The following is a 24,815-nucleotide window of genomic DNA, read 5'->3' on the forward strand; positions in this document are numbered from 1 at the left end:
TTTTTGATTATTTTGACAATTTTTAAAGTTAAACTGGAACCTTGTCGTTGTGTCATTTCAGGTTAACAGGAATTACAGAAAGAGCCCAGGCCAGATGAATAGAAGTCAGAATTGAGGTAAGTAACTGCCGATCTGATGTCCAAAAGTTATTGTCGGTTGTAGGAAATTATAGCAGATACATTCCCTGCAAATAAAGTAAAAAATAAACAAAATAGCTAAGTTGGATCGAGCTTGCAAAACCACGGCCAACCATGGCGGAGAGAGAGAAAGGGGGTAAGAGAAAGGCAGGGATGCAGAGAGCGAGAACAACAAAGACCCCACTGAGAGTACACAGTGGCTGACCACTGACTGACCCAAAAATAAGAACATCCTTGACTGTACAGACTCTGTGGGCATAGCCTTACTAATGAGAGAGGCAGACCTGGTTCTCAAGAGAAGACAGGAGGTGCCCACTGTCCACAAAATTAGGTGGAAACTGATCTGCACTTGCTAATCTCCTGCCAAATATATGACCATATTAGAGACCCACAAAGAATTTGAAAACAAATCCAACATTGATAAACTCCCATATCCAGGGCATACAATTAACACCTGCCAAATGCGTGTAGATTTAGGTATTGCAGGTAAGAATGTCTATATTACCAGCCACGTTGGCGGTTGGTCAAGTTGCAGGGCACTACAGTGCGAGCCCCACATTGAATAAAAATAGTAAAAAGTCAAGTATGAGCATATGTGAGTTAGGGTCAGAAAAATGCTGCAGTAGTTGTTTTCAAAGTATTTCTGCTGTTTTGTTTCATAGCTGCTAAATTGCAAAAAGAAATAGAAATCCTAGACTGAACAAAAACATAAAAACAAACGTCCCATGTTTCATGAGCTGAAATAAAATATCCCAGAAATGTTCCATATGCACAAAAAAACATTTCTCTCAACTTGTGCACAAATGTGTTTACTTCCCTGTTAGTGAGCATTTCTCATTTGCCAAGATAATCCAGCCATCTGACATATCAAGAAGCTGATTAAAAAGCAATATCATTCCACAGGTGCAGCTTGTGCTGGGGACAGTAAAAGACCATCGTAGATTGTTTGGTCGATAGGCTGTTGGTCGACCGAGATTTCTTTAGTCGAGCAGTAGCAAAAGAATGAAATACAAATATCGTGGTGTACAAGACACCTGTCTGATTCGCATCTGTTTGAGTGGACTAATCCATTGTGGAGGCCCTGGGGATGGTACAGTTCATCACTCTAAGACATGTGCTACTGAAATTGTATATGGTTATATTACATAAGAACAATGGTAAAACAAAAGCGCTTTCTCCCGTGTTGGATAGTGATAGCTGTCTATGGTTCTGAAACACATCAGTGCATTGTTGAATTGGCGCCTTTTCCTAGACAATGTTGCTATGCGCATAATAGCAAAGTTAACCAGCACATTGGTCTTGAGAACAATACAGCGGAGGCAGAAGCAGAATGTGGAGATGAGAAAACTGCCATTGCCTTTTCTACGAAAAGTGAGGAGAGAGGAAATCACAACTTAATTAGGTCTATAATCAATAGCCTAACTGTTAAATGTGCCTGGCTTTATAAATCAATATACTGTATCTACAGAAATAAGACAGATCCTGCTTCTGTTGCCTGTTTGAGTTTTTAATAGCCTACTCATTCCATGAGCATCAAGCCTCACAACGACATGTCAAGTAAACATTTTCACAAATGTGGCTGTTTTTCTTTTTTTCTTTGCTGTAAAGGCTTTACACTTTTTGTCCCTCAGAACAGCCTCATTGGTATTATTTATGTAGTGTTGTTTACACGGTTTCAAATTGTCGGAAAAATATAATAATAATAATAATAATCCTTTTTCTTGATCTACTTATTGTTATTACTATTATTACGGCACAATAAAATCAATTGCTGTCGGACTCCCACTAACCATTTGTGTGTTAATTATTTAATCAAACAGTGTGCTTAAAGCATCAGACAAGCTCAGTGAATATGGTTGATTTGTTTAAAACACATCAAATGTGTCAATATATACTTTTTAAAATTTTGACCAATTGATTGGTCAAAAGAACAGACGACTCCTGGTCAACTAAGATTTTTTTTAGTCGAGGACAGCCCTACTTTTGTTTAATGATTATTTCACTTGCTTTGGCAATGTAAACATATGTTTCCCATGTCAAATCAAGCCCATTTGAATTGAACTGAAAAGGGGGGATGCAGAGAGAGAGTGAGATCAGGAAATTTGAAACACGCACTTGGTTTTAACTGTTAAAAGTGAAGAGGGGGAAAAAAAAAACTTCCAAACTAAACTTCAGCTTTTTCTCCTTTCATTTACTTCACCTTAGATTCTGGATATTCATTAAAATCACTGCGATATATTAGCTGACAGACACTGCTCATTAGAAACCAGCTAGGTCCAAAGCCACTACTAAGCTCTCAGGTTATGAGGCTCCCACTAGGCAAGTAATGATCTCAAATACCTGCTTAATGAGGGATACACATTCACCATGTAATTACTCACTTACTGTATGGCGGTGTGTGTGGCTGTGTGTTTGCATAAATGTTTGTGTGTGTTTGAGACTCACTGGACAATGTCCCTGAGGAAGGCTAGGGTGAAGAAGTGATTGGCCACGTTTCCTGCATTGAACATCAGCCGTCCGTCCGCGCTGCGCTTCTCAGCCGTAGCCAAGGTGATCTCGCTGTACTCTACCACCTGGTAACGTCCGTCGACCTTACAGACCACGCCCACCGCCTCCGTTGGATTGGTCTTCTCCACCACCTGGAAGTGATGCCACAGGAAGGGATTTAACCTGGGTCAAAACGTCTCAGAAATGTAGATATGGATGGGATTCTTAAAAATAGCATCTGACTCTACATTTGTCTGAATCAGAAATCCAGCCCTTAGCCCATCTGGTTGGTAGTCAAAATGACAGAGCTGGGCTTGATGAGGGGGTTAGTATTGGGGCAAGAATCCACATCAACTGTAATGTTCGTCAGTTAATGACACGAGGGTGGGTCCCTGCATTCCTCTGATCCTAGCAGAACCGCCACACCACAGCTCTTAATCTGACACACAACAGGAATGGGTTTACTACAGCTCTCAACTTGGAGTTAAATACACTATATATATACACACAAAAGTATGTGGACATCAATGCTCCCTCTAAACTGTGTGGTGCACGGGGCGAGACTGCTGTGCAGAAATACAGTATCCGCCCACGGAGAAGCACGAGATTGAACTTCACTCAACTTTCTAGAGTTTTCCCTGTTAGTTAACACTATCAACATTTCCCTTTACTGTGGCAATTGTGATAGAATCAATGCAATATTAGCCACTTTCAAAGCAACATACGAACACAAAACTAACTATCCAAGGCTTATTAGTATGCAAAACAAATTAAACAAGACTTAGTTGTCGGCAGAACACATCAGATTAGGTTTCTATTGCATTGACACGCATGCCTCAGCCCGTACTCCACACAGAACGGTGCGGCATAACCAATAAGAGCTGCAGTAGGTTCATATGCAAATAGACCATTGCCATATATGGATCTCTGCCATTTACTTTGAAATGGACTGTGTTTACATTATGAGCGGTCTTGAGTAGATGCGCTTGTTTTGAGAACAAAGCGAGAGCTGCTTGAAACAACCATGTGTGCACATTCTGTTAATATCCTTTGCTAGTTAGTGAGGAGTCGGGAGTGATTTCTTCCTACAAGAGCACAAAACATGTACATTTCTAGAAATCTTTGAAAAGCAAGTCAGGTAAAGATTTGTTTTAGTCTTAAAGGGAGAATTTTGTATGAGACAGGCTTGAATAAGCAAAGTAGCCAATAGACAGAGGGTAGCATAATTTGTCTGATTCTCTGTAATAATAGTATGGGAATAATAATGCATTTAACTTTGTAATGTGTTTTCTTGAATCAAACACAGAACATTTTCAGTCACCTCCTTGACTGAAGGACAAGGGGATACACAGGTTAATGTCAAGCCCTGCATTTTTTTTTTTCAAAAGTCTCATGGAATGTAGGCCTACACAAACACTACACTTTGGCCTCGATTGTAAGCTGAACTACAAAACAGCCATTTCCACGTTAAAATGTTATGGGATGCATTTTCTCCCTTGTTTTTGATGGTAGGCTTATATTATGATTAAAATAGCCACAGTAGCCTACTTGGCCACAGTTAAAACTAACCTAAAGCAGGTACAGCCTCAGCGTTCAAAGTAAGCGCGCGCTGGAAGTTGCACAGAATATTCACAACTTTCAAGTTTGCGCTCAGCGAACATGAAATTTCCTCAGTACCCCCAAAAATTAGAGGGAACATAAGTGTACACCCCTTCAAATTTGTGGATTAGGCTATTTCAGCAACATCCGTTGCTGACGGGTGTATAAAATCGAGAAAACAGCCATGCAATCTCCATAGCCAAACAAGGTAGTAGAATGGCCTTAATGAAGAGCTCAATGCATTTCAAAGTGTCAGTCATAGAACACCGCCTTTCCAGCAAGTCAGATTGTCACATTTCTGCCCTGCTAAATCTGCCCCGGTCAACTCTAAGTGCTGTTATTGTGGAAACTTCTAGGAGCAGTTCTCGGTTCAGCCGCGAAGTGGTAGGCCACACAAGCACACAGAATGGGACTGCCGAGTGGTGAAGCATGTAAAAATCGTCTGTCCTCGATTGCAACACTCACTACCGAGTTCCAAACTGCCTCCGGAAGCAATGTCCGTGAAATGCTCACAAATTTGGAATGAGATGTTTGATGAGCAGTTGTCCACATACCTTTGGCCATGTAGTGCATTTAATTTATTTTTAGGGACGTTCTCATGGTCTGTCAAGTGACTGAGAAGAACCCAAGCCAATAACGCAGAACTAAAGCCTAAAATGTCAATTTAACAATCTGCTGAAGGTCTTGCAGAACATTGGTGTGTGTGTGTTAACTGCTAACTGTTTGTTCCAACAGGAGCAGGCCTGTCAGTAATAACTAACTAAAGGAGATAGGAAGGAGTTTAGGGGGAATACAGAGGGTGAGGGAGGAGTGTCCACTCATGTGAAGAAAGCACACTAATGAAGAGTAATAGCAGCATCTAGTGTCAAACTGGGACCAGCCAGCCAAAATATTTCTGAGAGTGTTTGCGTGCGTGTTCCTGTCCTGAGACAGTGATGAGAGGATGTTAGATGTCACAAAGCTGCCATCAGGAGGACATGGATGATAGAACAGCTAGCACCCCATCTCTGTTCGTATTTCCCACGACTGACCCAAGTCCGAGTCTTACTACTTCTATTCTCTTCACATTACTCATGAACTGGCCTCACAGTGTATGTGTGTGTGCGTGCGTGCGTGGTGGGGATGCTGTACTGCTGAATTTGAGCCAGATCTCTCCAACATTTAAGGTCAAATAAATACAAAAACGCACACGCTCCAGCAGGTATATCTCTCTGGTCACCCCCAAAACCAATTATTTCTTTGGCCGCCTCTCCTTCCAGTTCTCTGCTGCCAAATGACTGGAACGAACTACAAAAATCTCTGAAACTGGAAACACATATCTCCCTCACTAGCTTAAGCACCAACTGTCAGAGCAGCTCACAGATTACTGCACCTGTACATAGCCCACCTATAATTTAGCCCAAACAACTACCTCTTTCCCTACTGTATTTAATTAATTAATTTATTTTGCTCCTTTGCACCCCATTATTTTTATTTCTACTTTGCACATTCTTCCATTGCAAATCTACCATTCCAGTGTTTTACTTGCTATATTGTATTTACTTTGCCACCATGGCCTTTTTTTGCCTTTACCTCCCTTATCTCACCTCATTTGCTCACATTGTATATAGACTTGTTTATACTGTATTATTGACTGTATGTTTGTTTTACTCCATGTGTAACTCTGTGTCGTTGTGTGTGTCGAACTGCTTTGCTTTATCTTGGCCAGGTCGCAATTGTAAATGAGAACTTGTTCTCAACTTGCCTACCTGGTTAAATAAAAGGTGAAAAAAAAAATGTTTTTTGCAAATGATTTTGATTCGACAGAATTGGCTGTAGGGCAAACTATTTTTCAAGGGAAGTGGGTGACAACTATCAGCCCTCAACAAACTGTTACGATCAGTAGGCTTCCTGTAAAGATCAGTGTATAGAACATTATCTTCACACAAGATCAGAAGATCAAGAAAACTGATTTGACATGTATCAGATTGCATAGTAAATCTCAAATGATCAGAACAGGAGTTAAGAATAGCATGGAACACCTGGAGCTGTTTTACATCACCCCTCCATAGAACAAAAATATCATCAATATACCGTTTCCAAATAATGATGTTAGGCAAGAAAACATTTGAGAGGATTGAAAACCCACATACAAATTAGCATAGTTAGGAGCCATGGGGGATCCCATAGCAGTACCCTTCATCTGAATAAAGAAATAATTTAGAAACATGAAATAGTTGTGTGCGTACGACTTCAGCCAATGTTAAAATGCATGCACTGGAAGGTAGTTCATTAGGGTCACGTTGCAGAAGAAAATGTTCCATAGCTTCAATATCGCCCTCGTGTGGAATATTTGTGTATAACGACTCAACATCAAAAGTAGCTAACAAGGTATTCTCAGGGAGAGGATCAAGAGATTCAATGACAGAGATCATACTGCTGGTGTTCTTTTCAAAGGAGGGGAGCTGTTCTGCAAGTGGTCTAATAACAAAGTCAACAAAAGTAGATAGAGGGGCCGTTACTGCATCAACGCCTGCTACTAATAGGGCACCCTGGAGGTTTTGTAACATTCTTGAGTAATTTCAGCAAAGTATAGAAAGTGGCAATTTTAGGGTTTTGAATAGCCAAAAATCATGTTATTTTTTGGTTATCTGACCAGAACTTAAATAACCATCTAGGACAGTAAAGATAGTATTCTGAAATTGGGAAGTAGGGTCACTTCTGAATTTCTTGTAAAAAGGTGTTGTCAAGCAGCCGTCTATGACACTCATGTACATAAACTGTCCTATCCATGAGTACAACTGACCCACCCTTATCAGCAGGACATATCGGATTGTAAATCAAGCAAAGCTGGTTTTTCATCCTTAGGTAGATTATGGAAAGATTTGGACCCCTGTTTATTCTTAAGGAGATGTCCAACATCTTTTTCCACAAGTCTGTAATATGTCTCGATAGAGTGATTGCGATTGGCTGGAGGTATAAAATAACTTTTTCTTCTAGAAAGTTTCATATTTAACCACTGTGCCCTGTAAAATTTTCAGTCTCAAAAATAGTACACTGTGCCCAAACTCATTGTCTAGAAAAAAAACAGATCATATATCAGAGGCGAGTTCAACAAGGCTTCTCTTTGCGGCGAACACGTTGCCAGAGTAACAATTTCAGTTGAACATTCCAAAATGTTAAGGTGAAAATCAAATACCTAATTTTTGTACGGATTACTGTAGCTTTGTAGCAACAATATTCAAACTGGGAATTACTTAATTATGGGCCTATGCCCTTCAGGACCACACATGGCTGCACACCTGCCCAGTCATTTGAAATCGCTAGACTTGGGCCTAATGAATTTATTTAAAATGACTGATAACCTTATATGAACTGTAACTCAGTAAAAAAATGTCATTGTTGCGCTTATATTTTGTTCAGTATAGGTTTGTGTCCTATATAATCTCAGCCATCAAACTAGAGAGAAATACTTGAAGTAGCAATGAATGCGCATTCCTGGATGTGTTTTAAATGGAATAGTCCATCATATAGTTCCTTACATTGTCTGGCTAAAAACTCCACTGTTCAGACCACAGCTCTCTGCTACTGAAATCCTGAATGATAGCAGACTACACCCCCACCTAGTGGTGAATTAGAAGTGCAGGTCTTTATAGACAAAGTCGTGCCAGGGCAGTTTTCACTGTTTCAATAAGGGGATTCGGTTAAACTGGCCCAGGTTGCACTGGGCTATGGTCCATCATGTGACCATGCAAAAGACTGGGGGAGGTGTATCCCACTTAAATGGTACAGTAATCTGAGCTGCTCTGTAATATTGTCAACAAGGTAGCATGATGCATCGTACAGAAACATTCAACATTTATTTTCCATAAAATATACGTTTGAATTTCTAACTAGTTTTCATTGGGAAGGCAGGCAAAGCATTTTAATCACAAGCAATCACTTTTGCATGTGAAAGCACAGAATCCTACTCATCACTCCACATGCTTAACCTAAGTCACTTTTGTTTGAGTCTACTTCACCATCTGCCAGGGAGGCGCCCGGCTCACACCCAGGAGGCAGCACGTTTCCAAAACAAATGCATTTTTACTAGTTGCAAACTTCACCTACCCGGGCCAGTTTAATAGGATCCCCTCAATCACACTCTTATCAAAACACAGTCAAAACACACCTTCACTGAACACATGGAACAAAGACTACTTCCTGGTCTGGTATTGTATAACAGGAGATGAACAACCAGGAGATCAAGGATTGGTCTAAATTCATTTTCATTTCTTCCTTCTTATTCAAAAGTGACCAACCACATTGCTTTCAGTTCAAAGCCTTTGTGAACATTGGCTTAGAGGGAGCAGGGAACAGGAGAGGAAACCAATTTAGGATATACTGAGAAGAGGAAGGAAGTCATTTAAGAGTATTGGATCACATTTGGTGAGTCACCTTTGGCCCCCAGTTGAGAGAGAGACACAGAAGAGGGCAGAGAGAGAGAGCTAGAGAGAGAAAGAAAGAAGAAAAAAAAAACTTCCAGTGAGAAAGAGACTACTAACCTTAGCCCCACAGTCTCCTCCTTTCTGGACACAGAAGCCAACAAAGGCAGGGTCTGCTACTTTAACCAGGATGTTGTCCACACAGTAGACATGGATGAACTTGACCCCCCTCCGATCCATGTCCTCCACGATCCCCTGGGTACCCAGAGCTCTGTAGAGACCCCCGTTACCATCTGAAACACACACACACACACGAGACCCCTGTTATCATCTAAAATACACAGGCATATACACACACTGACACACGTTGGATTATGTACCTGGGGCCATGGCCAGCTTGTTTTTGCTCTCCAGGATGATCTTGCCATTGTAGTCCATGGCAGGCAGCATGCCCTGCTGGAAGAATATCACGTTGTCTTTGCACAACCCAAAGTAGCTGTGGCGCGAAAAAAACGTTTTAGTTGACTCCATGGTCCGGCCGCTCGTCATGATGTACCTAGGGGGAAATCAGGAGGCACAATTCAGTTCATGATTCATTCATTCACTGGTCATTATGCACAGGGAGAATGGGGTGATACATTGGGTTTGATTCAAGACTAATACAACTCTAAAGACAGTGCTTCAATTGTTTTTTTTTAATCAAAATTTGACTTTTCACTGCATCAGTGACTTAAGTCCCATAAAATAACTTTGCCACAACTTTGCCACCAGAAAGTTATTTATAATCCACATTGCCAGATTAGGCTAACATTTTCATGACTTTTAACATCTGAATGCTCTGATCTGACAAAAGCTAAAAATACATGGTGGCAATGTGGTTAAAAACCCACAAAAATAGAATGAATAGAAAGGGCATCTCAATTCAAGTCAATGATGGAATAATGGTTGGACTGGCAGACATCTTGAGTGTACCCACACCTAGGTTGAAGGTGAAAGGTTAAGACAATGGGATTCTAATAACGCATAACGCTTTGCAAAAATGGGACCAGCTATGCTAGTTAAAAACAGCGCGGGTAGTTAACAATGCCGCTAATCCCAGATGTGTGAGGATATTATCGTAACCGGTATATTTTTGACCTAAACCCATGCCAGGAAGCAAAAGCAGGAAGTGTACCCTTCAATCTGTATTGTGATTTGTTGAATCAACTCAACTGACATTACTAAAACTACATTACATGAGCCACATCAATTAGCATCATTTGAATTAACATTCTACATTACCATGGCAATCCAGCATCAGTTGATAGACGATTCCAAAAAAGCATGGATATGATTGTATCACAATACAAGGCAGCGAGAGTACCCATGAGTTTACCAGTCAAATTGGCAGGGTAACACGGAACCCAAACCTGCTGTGCGCTTGCGCCATCATGCACTATCGTGCATAATTTTATTTTGCCCCCCAATGTAACAGATGTGAAATGGCTAGCTAGTTAGCGGTGGTGCACGCTAAATAGCGTTTCAAAACTGTTCGTCTTTCAATTTTTTATTTTTTTAACCTTTAACTAGGCATGTCAGTTAAGAACAAATTCTCATTTTCAATGGACGGCCTAGGAACAGTGGGTTAACAGCATGTTCAGGGGCAGAACGACAGATTTGTACCTTTCCAGCTCGGGGATTTGAACTGGCAACCTTCCGGTTACTAGTCCAACACTCTTACCACTAGGCTACCCTGCAGCAGGTATCATGTGGGTACCTGCTTCTATAAACCAATGAGGAGATGGGAGAGGCAGGACTTGCAGCGCGATCTGCGCCAGAAATAGGAATGACTTCTATTTTAGCCCTTGGCAACGCAGACACTCGTTGGCACGCGCGAGCAGTGTGGGTGCAATAATTTAATAGCATGGATTTCTACATTTATTTTGCGATGCTCGCGCACGTAACGTGTCTGGTCATCATGTTAGAGCATTCAAGCCTGTTCTATTGATGGGTTGCGGCACAATATTGTTTTAAAACAGTTTGTTTCAGGACTGAGCACTCTACTCAATGCACCCACAATGGTCTAAAGTGCAATACTGTGGCTTGAAAACAGACATTTAACAAAAAAAAAGGTCATCATTTTATGTCACCAGATTGACTTTGATGCAGTACAACTTTAGCTAGCTAAGATTAAAAGGGGAGGCCTCCAGATTTTAGCTAGCTAACGTTAGCATTGCTAGCTATTTTGTACAAACTTTGCTAGCTAATGACATAATTGCCATTTGTCTAAAAGTTTGACATGATGGGAAAGTTGATTCCTACTAAATGTGTCTACTTCACTAATGTCATCGTATTCCCAAGCCCCTATAGTGTAATTTAGACCAAACAGTCCTTAGCCCCCAAGCATCAACATGGCAACGACGTGATGGAGGTGCAACCCATGAATTCATTTTATTTCTATGAACATTAACTGAAATGTCTGTTTATTTTTGGTTTTTAAATAACCAATTTTTAAATAATCAATTAACAACGTGCTAATTAACTACAATGACCAGAATCCATTGCTCCCTACTCGGTTCTTGGGGCAAGCCTGTAGGGCCGGTAGACAGACATGGAGAGGAAGAGCGATAGAGACACGAGGGGGATAGAAAGCGGTTGCTTAGGTATCTTTACCTGACAACTTGATTGAATATTTTATTTAAGTAAATAAGATGGTTATAGCCTAAAGTTACAGTAATGAGCAGTCACTCACCATCAATTGTTTTATTCTGTGTTACATACAGCATTGAACCCACAATGCATTTATTATTGTTTTTTTTTCTTCTAAAACTCAATCAAAACCAAACCCAAAAAGCACTAATGAACAACAGTTGATGTTCTTCATCCTCAGTGGATTTTATAATACTTTTTTTTTTTTAGTTAAAAAGTTACCCTTTTTTGATAAACTATACTAAATATAAATCACGTCACCAAATAATTTATTAAAACTATTTTGCCATGAAGATCTACAGCTAGCTTCCGTCCTCCTCTGGGTAAATTGATTTCAATACAAAACCTAGGAGGCTCATTGATCTCACCCTCATTCCATAGACTTACACTAATTATGACAACTTCCGGAGGACGTCCTCCAACCTATCAGCCCTCTTGCAGCATGAACTGACATGTTGTCCACCCAATCAAAGGATCAGAGAATAAATCTAGTACTGAAAGCATAAGCTACAGCTAGCTAGCACTACAATGCATACAATGTGGTGAGTAGTTGACTCAGAGAGCGAAAGACCATAGTTGAACAGTTTTGAAAAAATATTTATTCCAAAATGGAGACGCAAGAGATTATTTTTTAAACTTTCAGTTTCACTTATTTAGCTAGCTTAGCCTACTTAAAAAGATGGATGCCATGTTAGCAACTGGTTATGACTATCTAACACAACTCAAGGTAGGATTTTGGTTTTAAGAATTTATTGCCACTGGGGCCCACCAGTATGAACTGCTTAATGACCAAAAATGTACCTTGACACTAACGTTACTGCATGATTTTAGCGGGTTTACTAACGTGATATTTCTATTAGCTATGTTGACTATAACATTACTTTAGCTAATATTGTGACAATGATGTTGGCTGTATGTAACGGTTATGATATGGTTTGCCTTGGCAAGGTTTTTCACCTGGTCACATACAGCTGATGTATTGTGCATTGAAGTACACAAACAAAGAAAAAAGGTGAGAGGACGAGAGCGCGAGAAGGAATACAATGTGGCTGCTATGAAAGTGAACTGTGTTTAAGCATGATCAGGTATGTATTCATTCCGCCAACTCTGTTGAAAAACATTTCTTAAAACAGAAGCAAACAAAACAAAACGGGGATAAACATAACTTAATTTGTCCAATAGAAACTCTCATTTGCAACTGTTGGACTAATGATTACACCCTATATCAGCTAGATGCAGGCAAGAGCGTGCAAGCCGGCATTGTATGTGCCACTGTCTCACCTCAAAAACATTTCTCGAACTGTGTGCACATACGTTGGTAACTTTCATTCATAGGCTAGGTTGTAGAAACTTCATGATGGGTATAGGGAACATTAGAGTATCATGTAGTAGCCTAATCTTATCAATGTTACATTGAACTCTGTGAATGGAATATGAATGACATGACAATATGCTGTAATAGAAATAATGCCATGCTGATGAGAAAAGAGAGGAGAAAAAAAGGCCTCATCTTAAACGACACTGACCACCCATGACTAGACAAAACCAGAAGTACTTCCTTATGACTGGAATGAATGTCACCTGGCATCTCATGGTGTGCTATTAGTCCTGACCCCTGACCTTAATTACAGACAGAGCCCAGCCCAACCCTGGAAGCCAGCAAGACGTCTCCTTCCGTCAACCCACTTCTGAATCGTCTTAATGACTTCCTTCATCTACTCCACAGGGAATTATACTCCTGCTCCTTTCCGGGATCAAACCACTTCCTTGATAGATTCAGGTGAGCGCCCTCAGAAAGTATTCATACCCCTTATCTTTTTCCACATTTTGTTGTTACAGCCGAATTTAAAATTGATTCAATTTAGATTTTGTCACTGGCCTACACACACAATACCCCATAATGTCAAAGTAGAATTATGGTTTTCGAAATGTTTACAAATTAATAAAAAAAATGTAAAGATGAAATGTCTTGAGTCAATAGGTATTCAACCCCTTTGTTATGGCAAGCCTAAATAAGTTCAGGAGGTTTTTCCAATGCCTCGCAAAGGCACCTATTGGTAGATGGGTAAAAAACTTAAGATAACCAAACACTCAATATCCCTTTGAGCATGGTGAAGTTATTAATTAATTAGTTATTAATTACACTTGGGATGGTGTATCAATACACCCAGTCACTACAAAGATACAGGTGTCCTCCTTAACTCAGTTGCAGGAGAGGAAGGAAACTGCTCAGGGATTTTACAATGAGGCCAATGGTGACTTTTAAAACAGTTACAGAGTTGAATGGCTGTGATAGAGAACTGAGGATGGATCAACAACATTGTAGTTACTCCGCAATACTAACCTAGTTGACAGAGTGAAATGAGGAAATCCTTTACAGAATTGGGGCGGCATGGTAGCCACGTACCCACATGATACCTGCTGCAGGGTAGCCTAGTGGTTAGAGTGTTGGACTAGGAACCGAAAGGTTGCAAGTTCAAATCCCCGAGCTGACAAGGTACAAATCTGTCATTCTTCCCCTGAATAGGCAGTTAACCCACTCTTCCTAGGGCGTCATTGAAAATACGAATTTGTTCTTAACCGACTTGCCTAGTTAAATAAAAAAGGAAATGTTTTTTTTTTTAAATTCCAAAACAGGCATCCTGTTTGCAGCAAGGCACTAAATACTGCAAAACATTTTTGGGAGGAGCTATACACAGGCAAAATCCTCGCAAAAAACCTGGTCCAGTCTGCTTTCCACCAAATGCACCTTTAAGCAGGACAATAACCTAAAGCCAAATCTACACTGGAGTTGCTTACCACTGGAGTTGGCCAACTTACAGTTTTGACTTAAATCTGCTTAAAAATGTATGGCAAGACCTGAGAATGGTTGTCTTGCAATGATCCACCACCAATTTGGCAGAGCTTGAAGAATTTTGAAAATTGAGCAAATGTTGCACAATCCAGGTGTGGAAAGCTCTTAGAGACTTACCCAGAAAGACTCAGAGCTGTAATCACTGCCGCAGGGAATTCTAACATGTATCGAATCAGGGGGTTGAATACTTAGCTAATCAAGATGAATGAGTATTTTACACAGGTGACAAAAAAATGACAATTAAATCAATTTAATTCCACTGTGTAACAACAAAACATGGAAAAAGACAATTGGTGTGAATACTTTTTGAAGGCTCCTTATCTAGGTCTAATAAATAAATCAGACAGATGAAACTGGAGAACAGAGGGGGAACATAACTTATTTTTGATACAATAACATTGTATGGCTTGTTTGTGATTTCACAAATGGGGCTAAAACAAAAATGGGCTCCTCAGGACTGGATTGAGAAATAGTGCTTTGTGGTCAGTTTGCTGCGGTGCTGTATGTTCTATACAGTATATCCCCCATAGTGTATCATTATGCCCTTATCAGCCAGTCCCACTCTCACCAGGGGATGCAGCACTTGGCTCCATGTCTCTGTTCTGCCAGCTGTTGCAGCCTCAGTATCCTCTCTGCCTGGATCTGGAACAGGGTCTTGTGGGAAGGCAGGCCCACGTCGTACATGCCTTTAGGGTAGGAAACCCCCAGCCTGGTCCCCTGGCCACCCGCTAGCAGGAGAACAGCCACGCTGCTCTGGGAGATACACCGCAGACCTGGGAGAGACAATAAAACAACAGTTAATGTACAAAACCCTCATTTATTTTATATCATGTAAAGATAATAAATTCAAATTTCAGAATATCAAAGCGCTTCAAAGGACAAAAAAACATATTTAGAATAACCACATGAGATGGACAGTTATTACAAAGTTCATGGCTTGAATGTTGATCTGAGAGAGGTGGTCAAGCTGGGAGAGAAAGTCCAGAGGCAGGCAGGAAGCGCTGTCTCAAAGGTGTCCCACTGTCTGTCTTTTCCATAGTAGAACTCAGTCAGCTTAAGTTTGAGCTAAGCCACTGCAGCCCATGTACTTTGTAGTCGGTACAGTTGAAGTCTGAAGTTTACATACACATTAGCCAAATACATTTAAACTCAGTTTTTCAAAATTCCTGACATTTAATCAGAGTAAGAATTCCCTGTCTTAGGTCAGTCAGGATCACCACTTTATTTTAAGAACGTGAAATGTCAGAATAATAGTAGAGAGAATTATTTATTTCAGCTTTTATTTTTTATCACATTCCCAGTGGGTCAGAAGTTTACATACACTCAATTAGTATTTGGTAGCATTGCCTTTAAATTGTTTTACTTGGGTCAAGGGCTTAGAGTAGCCCTCCACAAGCTTCCCACAATAAGTTGGGTGAATTTTAGCCCATTCCTCATGACAGAGCTGGTGTAACTGAGTCAGGTTTGTAGGCCTCCTTGCTCACACATGCTTTTTCAGCTCTGCACACACATTTTCTATAGGATTGAGGTCAGGGCTTTGTGATGGCCTCTCCAATACCTTGACTTTGTTGTCCTTAAGCCATTTTGCCACAATTTTGGAAGTATGCTTGGGGTCATTGTCCATTTGGAAGACCCATTTGCAACTAAGCTTTACCTTCCTGACTGATGTCTTGAGATGTTGCTTCAATATATCCACGTAATTTTCCTTCCTCATGATGTTCTATTTTGTGAAGTGCACCAGTCCCTCCTGCAGCAAAGCACCCCAACAACACGATGCTGCTACCCCCGTGCTTCATGGATGGGATGGTGTACTTCAGCTTGTAAGCCTCCCCTTTATCCTTTAAACATAACGATGGTCATTATGGCCAAACAGTTCCATTTTTGTTTAATCAGACCAGAGGCCATTTCTCCAAAAAGTATGATCTTAGTCCCCATGTGCAGTTGCAAACCGTAGTCTGACTTTTTTAATGGAGGTTTTGGAGCAGTGGCTTCTTCCTTGCTGAGCGGCCTTTCAGGTTATGTCGATACAGGACTCGTTTTATTGTGGATATAGATACTTTTGTACCCGTTTCCTCCAGCATCTTCACAAGGTCCTTTGTTGTTGTTCTGAGATTGATTGGCATTTTTCACACCAAAGTACGTTCATCTCTAGGAGACAGAACTCGTCTCCTTCCCGAGTGGTATGGCGGCTGCGCGGTCCCATGGTGTTTATAATTGCGTACTATTGTTTATACAGATTAACGTGGTACTTTCAGGCATTTGGAAATTGCTCCCAAGGATAAACCAGACTTGTGGAGGTCCACAATTTTTTCCCCTGAGGTCTTGGCTGATTTCATTTGATTTTCCTATGATGTCAAGCAAAGAGTCATTGAGTTTGAAGGTAGGCCTTGAAATACATCCACAGGTACATCTCAAATTGACTCAAATGATGTCAATTAGTCTATCAGAAGCTTCTAAAGCCATGACATTTTCTGGAATTTTCCAAGCTGTTTAAAAGGCACAGTCAACTTAGTGTATGTAAACTTCTGACCCACTGGAATTGTGATAGTGAATTATAAGTGAAATAATCTGTCTGTAAACAATTGTTGGAAAAAATGTGTCATGCACAAAGTAGATGTCCTAACCGACTTGCCAAAACTAGTTTGTTAACAAGAAATGTGTGGAGTCGTCGAAAAACGAGTTTTAATGACTCCAACCTAAGTGTATGTAAACTTCCGACTTCAACTGTAGCTAGCTAGCTACTCCTTCACGACAAACAAAATTAAGCACCCACTTGGATGATGCTACGGCAGTTACATGGTGCCAGAAATCACTCCACATTTCAATAATAATTAAAGAGCGGCCTTGTAATTATGCCCTCCCCACGATCCACATCACTGCACACCTCTACCACAGAACAACGAGACAGATATTTCACTGGATATATAAATATGAAGCATCCGCTTGATGTTTCCACTCACGAGCAAATATGGTAGTGAAATGAAGCCCACTGACGGGCAGTGGTTGGAAGATGCGATGAGATGGATTTTGGCCTACATTGTGCAAATTTTCTCATCGATGAAAATTTGATCTCAGAGTTTTCTGTTCCCAAAACTAGAATATGTTATGAACAGAGTGGACGAGGTTTTATAGCCTTTACCAAAAAAAAAAAAAATTGCGTTGTTTAGAAGGAGTGCAAAGTCGAATCGAGTTATTGCACACGCGCATTTCACAGAGTAAACGTTCCCTAACGTAAATATGCAGATGTGTGCTAGAATGGGCCAATAGGATCTCACTAGGGAGTGCTTGGCTCTGCCCACCTCCTTGCTTGTTCTGCCCCCTGTGACTCATCTGTTCCCGCTGGAAACGACCGACCACAGCCTAACAATCTTTGCTTCATTTGTTACTAGAAATGTGTTAATTTGCCAGTAGAAATGTATTCAACAGTAGTTGCCTTGGAAACCAAACAGACCTGCTAGTTTAGCTAACCAAAAAAAAGCTTGCCATTTGGAAAATGGAACTCAACAATTTAATAACGGTTTTCAATTCGACTTTTGCTTTCAAAAGCAGCTCGGACATAGAACATGTGAGAATGAACTATAGCCATTGAACTCTACCGTGCAAATAGACGGTGCGTTACACGGAACTAATGCACACTCTAGAATGGTTCCTACTGGTGCAGTCATGACGCAAGTGGCACTATGGTGTCAATTCCTCCCACATTTAGTTTGACCAGCTGTTTTCAGCAACTGATATTTGTTTTATTCAGGTTTGCTAGTAACAAATTAATTATTTAGCTTCTAGCAATGCAAGCTCCTCGTAATGAACGGTTTTAAGTGTCCTGATGAGAAGGCAAACTTTTCTAGCTATGCAGGGGCAAAAATGGGGCATTATCAGCTCATAGTTATGGATGTATCCAAATGAATATCAATAAAAAACAGCAACTTTTCTGTTATTCTGGCTGTCGTGATTGTGTTAGCCGTAGCTAGCTGGCTAGCAAGCAAGGGATAAGAACTTTACCAGCGAGTATGGCAACGGAACATAATGAATGAACGACTGGGTAGCGTATCTAGCAACCAAAAGATAAGTAGGAATTTGCTTATAAAAATGTATAGATTTACAAAAAAAAAGTATTTATACCGGTAAATGTGTGCTTTCATATTGTTTTATTTGGCAATTGTGGTGTACATTACAGAATGTAGTGAACTCCGAAAAGGCATAAGGTAATGTACAGAACGTCGCCATTTATCCCATACATATTAAATGTTCATTCTTTAAAAAAACCACAAGTAAAAAAAAAAATGCCATAAATTAAAAACATTCACAAAAATGTACAGGAGCCCTCTGCTTAGGCTCCTGCTAGGGAACCATGGCAACTGTAGAACTATGAAATATGGTACAAACAATAGGCCTGTAGCTTATTCAAGCAATATAACTCAAACTAAACGTACTTGTGATGGTTGCCAAAACTCAAGAACACTATGGAATTTTGATGGCTGAAGTATAATCTACCTTGGCAAGCAGTTTTGATAATCATTGTAGGCGAAACAGCAAGATAAACTCAGAATAACCCATAGTTCAATTACAGTCAGTCAATCTCTATCTAAACATACCAGGTCAACAACACCCTTATTATACAGCTCTACTTTATCTTACAATAAACTGTTGCTATGGGAGTCAGTGATTAGCCCACAAATACGCACACACCACGTACACACTCCAGGGTCCTAAGTGTAACGGATGTGAAACGCTAGCTTAGTTAGCGGTGGTGCGCGCTAAATAGTGTTTCAATCGGTGACGTCACTTGCTCTGAGACCTTGAAGTAGTGGTGAGAGTTGACTGGGAGGTGCTATTGTAGGCTTTGGCTATCCTGACTCATACATACACCTGGGATGCATGTATCCTTAGCTTGCTGCTGTAGATGATGGCTGCCCTGACACACACACACACACACACACACACACACACACACACTTAAGAACTGACGCAGAGCTGGATGACCTCATGAGTGAGGGCACAGTGAGCAGCAGCCCATTTACGTCCCAAGCAGAACCAGAAGCTCTCGCTTTTCTCCTTCATCCCTCAGGCTGGACATCCCTGGCTACAGGTCAGGCCTGATATACATTGAGGTTTTACTCCAAGGAAGTAGTCTATTTCACAAGGCTACGCCAGTTAAATTTCTCAAACAAACTCCATATTTCCTAGATCATGAAGAATGAGAAACTGGACAAGGGAATGGTGTGACTGAATTGATGTTCTCAATAAACCCACAGGGCTGACGTCACTGGTTCAAATGTCAATCGTGAATCTAATAGCAGTGACGCCCAAAGCAAGTAGCTCAGGGATGTGCGTTTCTACAATACTGTGTAACTCTGGTAGGGCAACATTCGAAACGTAGCACCTACTTGGTATTTTGTACCGGGGCTTGAGGTGCTCAACCAGTCGACGAATGCCAACATAATCCACGACAGAGAACGATTATCTTGGCGTTAATGGATTTCGCCTTTGAGTTTTCTCGCTGAAAATATTCTTACTCTTTCAAATGACTGCTCGACTTGAACTTGTTTAGTTGTTCGAAGTGCGCCTAGTGTTTTTCTGCTTTTGTTCTGTGTAGCACTGTATTTTGTGGCGTCATTACATCATCTAACTACGTTATATAGGTCATGCACGTCAGCTTTGACATCAATTTTGCACATCAGATTGTTTTGCTAATATTGGCCGATTCCGTATGCTTAACCGATATATTGTGAATATGCTTTATCTTGAAGCCGATATATCGTGCATCTAGTCGTTAGATGGCACTGACGGTGCTTTGTGAAATAAAATCTAGGACCCCACTTAGCCATTTCAACATCAAAAACCATCATGGTTTACCCACTTTACCCTAAGGGTTGCCAGGTCACGTAACAGTTGCCACGGTCTTGTTTAACCTCAGGATTGGCATTATCTGATCCCAGTAAATCCTCCATGCTGCTGCCTGTCAGTGTGCTGTTTGAAGTGGTTTACCAGAGACATGTTAGATGGGTTAGTTTCAGTAGCCCTGCAGCAATGATCATCCCACCACCTGGGAGTGTTGCATAAGGTTTGACCTCAGTTTATGCCCTTGTGTAACTGAGAAGACACACACACACACACACACACACACACTCACACACACACACACACTATATAAATCATATTGCACACCATAAAACCTGATACGATTTCCCCGTCTGCCTGTTTCACTTCCTGGTAGCATATAAAATAATTGAGGTTGTTGTAAATCGGTGGAACTCAATCCCTTGAATGAAATAAGCTCCTGTTTATAAAACTAAATAGAAACTGCTTCAGCCTTTGCTGAAGCAATGCATCATTATGACTGAGTCACAAAAGTGTCAACTCCAAGCTAAATCAAGATTGGAGTTTTCATGTATTTGACATACAGTACTTGATCCTGGTCTTGTCCAAACAACTCCCCCCCCCAAAAAATGGGAACCCCTGTACCAGCCAACTCACCCTTCTCTTCCCAGTCCTTGAGGCAGTCTCTGTCCCTGGTCACGCTGCCCAACACCTCCCTGGGCACTGGCTCCATGCGGGCATCCATCTTCTCCTGCTTGCTGCTGTGCGACACCTCCATGGCGCTGCGGAAGAACTTGTTGATCTCCTGGAAGTCCATAGCTTCTAAGTCAGAGGTCATCTCAGCTTGCTGCTCCGGGGTCAGCTCATCCCAGAACTGCACAAGGTGAGACTGGCCGGCTTCAGCTAGCCTATGGGCCAGTCTGCTTCTGGTGCTCTCCATGACAATGATCACACTGCTGGGTTAGGGCTAAAAATAATATCCTCTAGGGAATCTACCTACCACACCCAGAACAGAATAGGAAAGTGTTGTGAGTGTCAGGAATATGTAACTAGCCTACACAGTCATGACGGTTGACCACATTACTGGGCACAACTCCTCTGACAACTACCACACCCAAAACAATGGAAATGTATTGTGAGATTCAGAGTCACATCAGATATAAAAACACTTGTACAGCATCATTTTAATACACTTGTTCTAAATAGAAACATAGATGTTGGTAGCTCTCTGTTTCAACAATGGCCATATTTATGACTACAAAGATTGTCAAATGTATTATCTGAATTTTAGTCATACAACAATTTGTCTTGCTGCTTTTTGTTCTATGTTGCTATGTCTGTATGCTATGTCTTGCTTGTCCTATGTTGCTATTCTCTATATTTTAAATTGTTTTTAATAACCTGCCCAGGGACGGCGGTTGAAAATGAGCCAGCTGGCTAAAACCGGCACTTTTACTGAAACGTTGATTAATGTGCACTGTCCCTGTAAAAATAAAATTAACTCAAACACGTATATCATTGATCTCTGTGGTACCATAATGACACAGGTGTGCCTGCCATGTTTCTTCAAGCAAATCATTAGCTAGGTGACTTCATTAGGTACATATATATGAGCACATTCCAGTAGGGGACTTGTTACAAACTAGATTACATGGCCATCTGACCATTTTCCCAGAAACTGAGCAGTCAATTTGCCACCCCAATACTGGCGTAAATGTGCTTTATCTTGAAGCCTAGTCTACTGCAATAAGCAGGCCAGAACCATATCCTCGGGACACCAAGTGGTGTTTACTTATGTTGACACTAAACAGAACATTTCCCCTGTCAGACAATCCAAGAGATAGGAAGTGTTCTAAAATGCAATAAATACACAAGTCCCTCTTTGATGCACCAAATCTATTTCCAAGCAGGATATTTCTGTTACCTTACTAAATGTAATACTACACATTTAACACTATCATATAGAACAATAATTCCGCGGTTATGTTAACTAATAAAAACGGATATTAGCTAGCAACCTAACTAAATGATGACTATCATCATCATACCATTTGTGGTCCTAAACAGCAAGCTAGGAGGCGAATGATGATAATTGAAACCTCGTATTCTACAAACCTGGTTTATATATTTTTGGGGCTAACTATATTATTCGACGTAAATGTAGCTAAGATAATAGAAATTTGAGTTCATATAAGCTTACCTTCAACGCTGTGTCTATGAATCAATTTGACCGGACAGCGTCGAACAGCAGAATATTGTATTGGCCACCGTGCGCCCCGCCCCCTCGAGTACACCTCCTACATCGCTTTGACGTGGCACTCGAGTCGAATGGGAACGCCCTGCAGCTCACTTACATTTTGCCTTTACAATATTGAAGAAAAAGTCAGCAAACTGAGAAAGATCAGAAAGATTAGATTAACGATAAAGATGAACCATGAACAGACTATGGGAAGTAAAATAGTTATGAGACCATCCAACGAGAAAAATTGCCGTCGTTATAATTATTTGTCATTTTTTAACTGTAGACTGATCCCCTATCTGTAGGGGATAACAACTATCCATCCAATCAGGTACGAGAAGAAGTAGAAACGTGACGTTTGACTTTAATTATGGAGAAGTCTAAATGAGATCCTTGGGACGTAACAACTCTGATACCCGGTTGAAGTTCACGTTTAAAAGTTTAAACCAACTTCTTATTTCGAAAACACCCCATGTGCAACGATATGAGTCAGAAACATTTATTCTACGGTCAAAATTGACTACAAAGTTTAAATAGGATAATTTTGGTCATAAAGTCAGTCTTGTCCAAAACTGAGTTTTGTGAGACTTCTGGTCATGACAGCATTACAATTGGCGAATTCCTTTGCCCAGGTGTTGCTGACGCCTGTCAGATCTTACAACGCATGGAAAGGTATTTTAAGTATCAGCTAACCACATCATGTGTTATAGCAATCTGTCAGTCGATGATGTGAATATTACACTTTCAAAACAACTGGGAACTCGAAACTCTAAAATCTCTAACTTCAGTGCGTTCAAGACAACTGGAAAATCGGATTGAACAAGTCATCCAACTCGGAATTCGAAGTCGAAAAATTGGGCATCTTTCGAGAACTCTGACTTTCCATAATTTTACTTTCTAGATTAGTGTGTCTTGTTGTATATTGTTAGATATTACTGCACTGTTGGAGCTAGGAACACAAACATTTCGCTACACCCGCAATAACATCTGCTAAATATGTGTATGCAACCAATAACATTTTATTTAATTTGTCTCTAAAGCACCAATAACGGATTAGCTGACAACATCACAAAGACGATGCACACACTTCAATTGGGCAGAAGTCTCTGTGTTACTGTGATTCTGGATGGCCAGATCGCTATCAACAATGACAAAAGCAACCATTATGGAAATCGGAGGTGGCTCGTTTAGTGGTAATATGGTAATATGGCTCGAATTCACTAGCCAGCTAACCAACAACTATAGTGATGCATTTAAGACAAGTGCTCATTGTGCAAATGTATTTATGTTTTCAATAAACATTGGAGACTAAATATAGTTTACATGTTATCAATAATCTAAGCCAACCCTGTCTGTTTTGCCCCATAGTTGTGCATGCGTCTACAACAACTAATCTGTATATGCAAAGTCTGAGCAGGGGAACACGACCAATGTAAATTAAGTTTGCGTTTGTTTCAAACCTTCCCACAGCTTGCAGCACACAAGTAATCGGGCGTGTTCCTCTGCCCAGGTGTGGCTGACGCCTGTTAGATTTTTACAATGCATGGATAGGTATTTTATGTATCAGCAAGTCACATATGTTATAGCAACCTGTTAGATAGTGACACAGTCGATGATGTGGGAGCAACCATTGGTTGATGCATGCAGCGTCTGAGCAGGGGAAGGTGACCATAATCAGTTCGGAATGCAGCTGCATGCGACCCAATCATAATGTCCATGGTAAATTTGGGTTTACTTTGAATATCCCTATGGGGTTGGCCAGGAACCATTGGTAAATTAGACAATATGTTAAAATTCCAATAGCTCCACATTTCAATGACTTAACTTCAAAACAACTTTAAATTGTATAAATTCATATACAAATATTGAATGCATTAAATTAGAAAATAAAAGGTGTGTAAAATGAAAATATTGTCTCATTTATATTGTGCAATTTATTGACAGTCCCTAACTAGCCCCGAAGCTAGGCTATCCAAAGGCAAACCAACTTTTCCACAGTTGCATACCAGCCGGCAGAAGCTACACTAAAGCAAAAATATAATCACAACACAACAATTTCATGTGGTCTGGCCAGAAAAAGCATGACATGCCATACTCCCTTTATCCAGACAGCATCAGAGGGGCGCTGTTTCACTCGCTCGGGTGCGTCTTTCTGTCGGCTCGTGTCTTGGTCCAATAAATTATCAATATTTTATTTGGACGGGTAAAGAGGTGCGGTGGGCCAGGCCACGTCTAAGATGTTGGTTGCTTTTATAGGAGACCAGAATTCATATGCTTCATGTAACGCCTACAAGAGGACTGCATGGACTTTCAAAAACCATGTGATCAAAGGTCATTTAGTTGACTGTACATTTCTAGTTACAAGCTACAGCCGTTACCTGCATTATGGGAGGCTCCATTGTCAACCAATCATGAGGGAGTTTTTGTTTGACTCACGTGAATGTGGTGGAAGACCTGACTGAAACAGGAACCAACTTTGCGCAATTCATGTAACAGTGGATATGTACAATTGAAAATGATAATGAGGCTTTCTCACCGATTGATAGTACAATGTACACACATACGCTGAGTGTACAAAACATTAGGAATAA

The 24,815-nt window shown here is 40.6% G+C and overlaps 1 protein-coding gene across 2 annotated transcripts in view; it reads right to left on the bottom strand.

Annotated features, from left to right (window-relative positions):
- Positions 1-22,686, bottom strand: part of LOC112251156 (UDP-N-acetylhexosamine pyrophosphorylase-like) — a 30,057-nt gene extending 7,371 nt beyond the window's left edge. The window contains exons 1-6 of one of the 2 annotated variants that reach the window (XM_024421947.2): positions 22,186-22,686; positions 20,643-20,981; positions 14,737-14,941; positions 9,007-9,182; positions 8,747-8,919; positions 2,583-2,776 (exon numbers count right to left, since the gene is read on the bottom strand). In XM_024421947.2, the coding sequence (XP_024277715.1) occupies positions 2,583-2,776; positions 8,747-8,919; positions 9,007-9,182; positions 14,737-14,941; positions 20,643-20,925 (1,031 nt within the window). In that variant the 5' untranslated portion in view covers positions 20,926-20,981; positions 22,186-22,686. The remainder of the gene's footprint in view (positions 1-2,582; positions 2,777-8,746; positions 8,920-9,006; positions 9,183-14,736; positions 14,942-20,642; positions 20,982-22,185) is intronic. The other variant, XM_024421944.2, reaches the window with a different exon arrangement.
- Positions 22,687-24,815: the final 2,129 nt, after the last annotated feature.

This window comes from Oncorhynchus tshawytscha, linkage group LG05, assembly GCF_018296145.1.
Source record: "Oncorhynchus tshawytscha isolate Ot180627B linkage group LG05, Otsh_v2.0, whole genome shotgun sequence".
In the NCBI taxonomy this organism is placed as follows: Eukaryota; Metazoa; Chordata; class Actinopteri; order Salmoniformes; family Salmonidae; genus Oncorhynchus; species Oncorhynchus tshawytscha.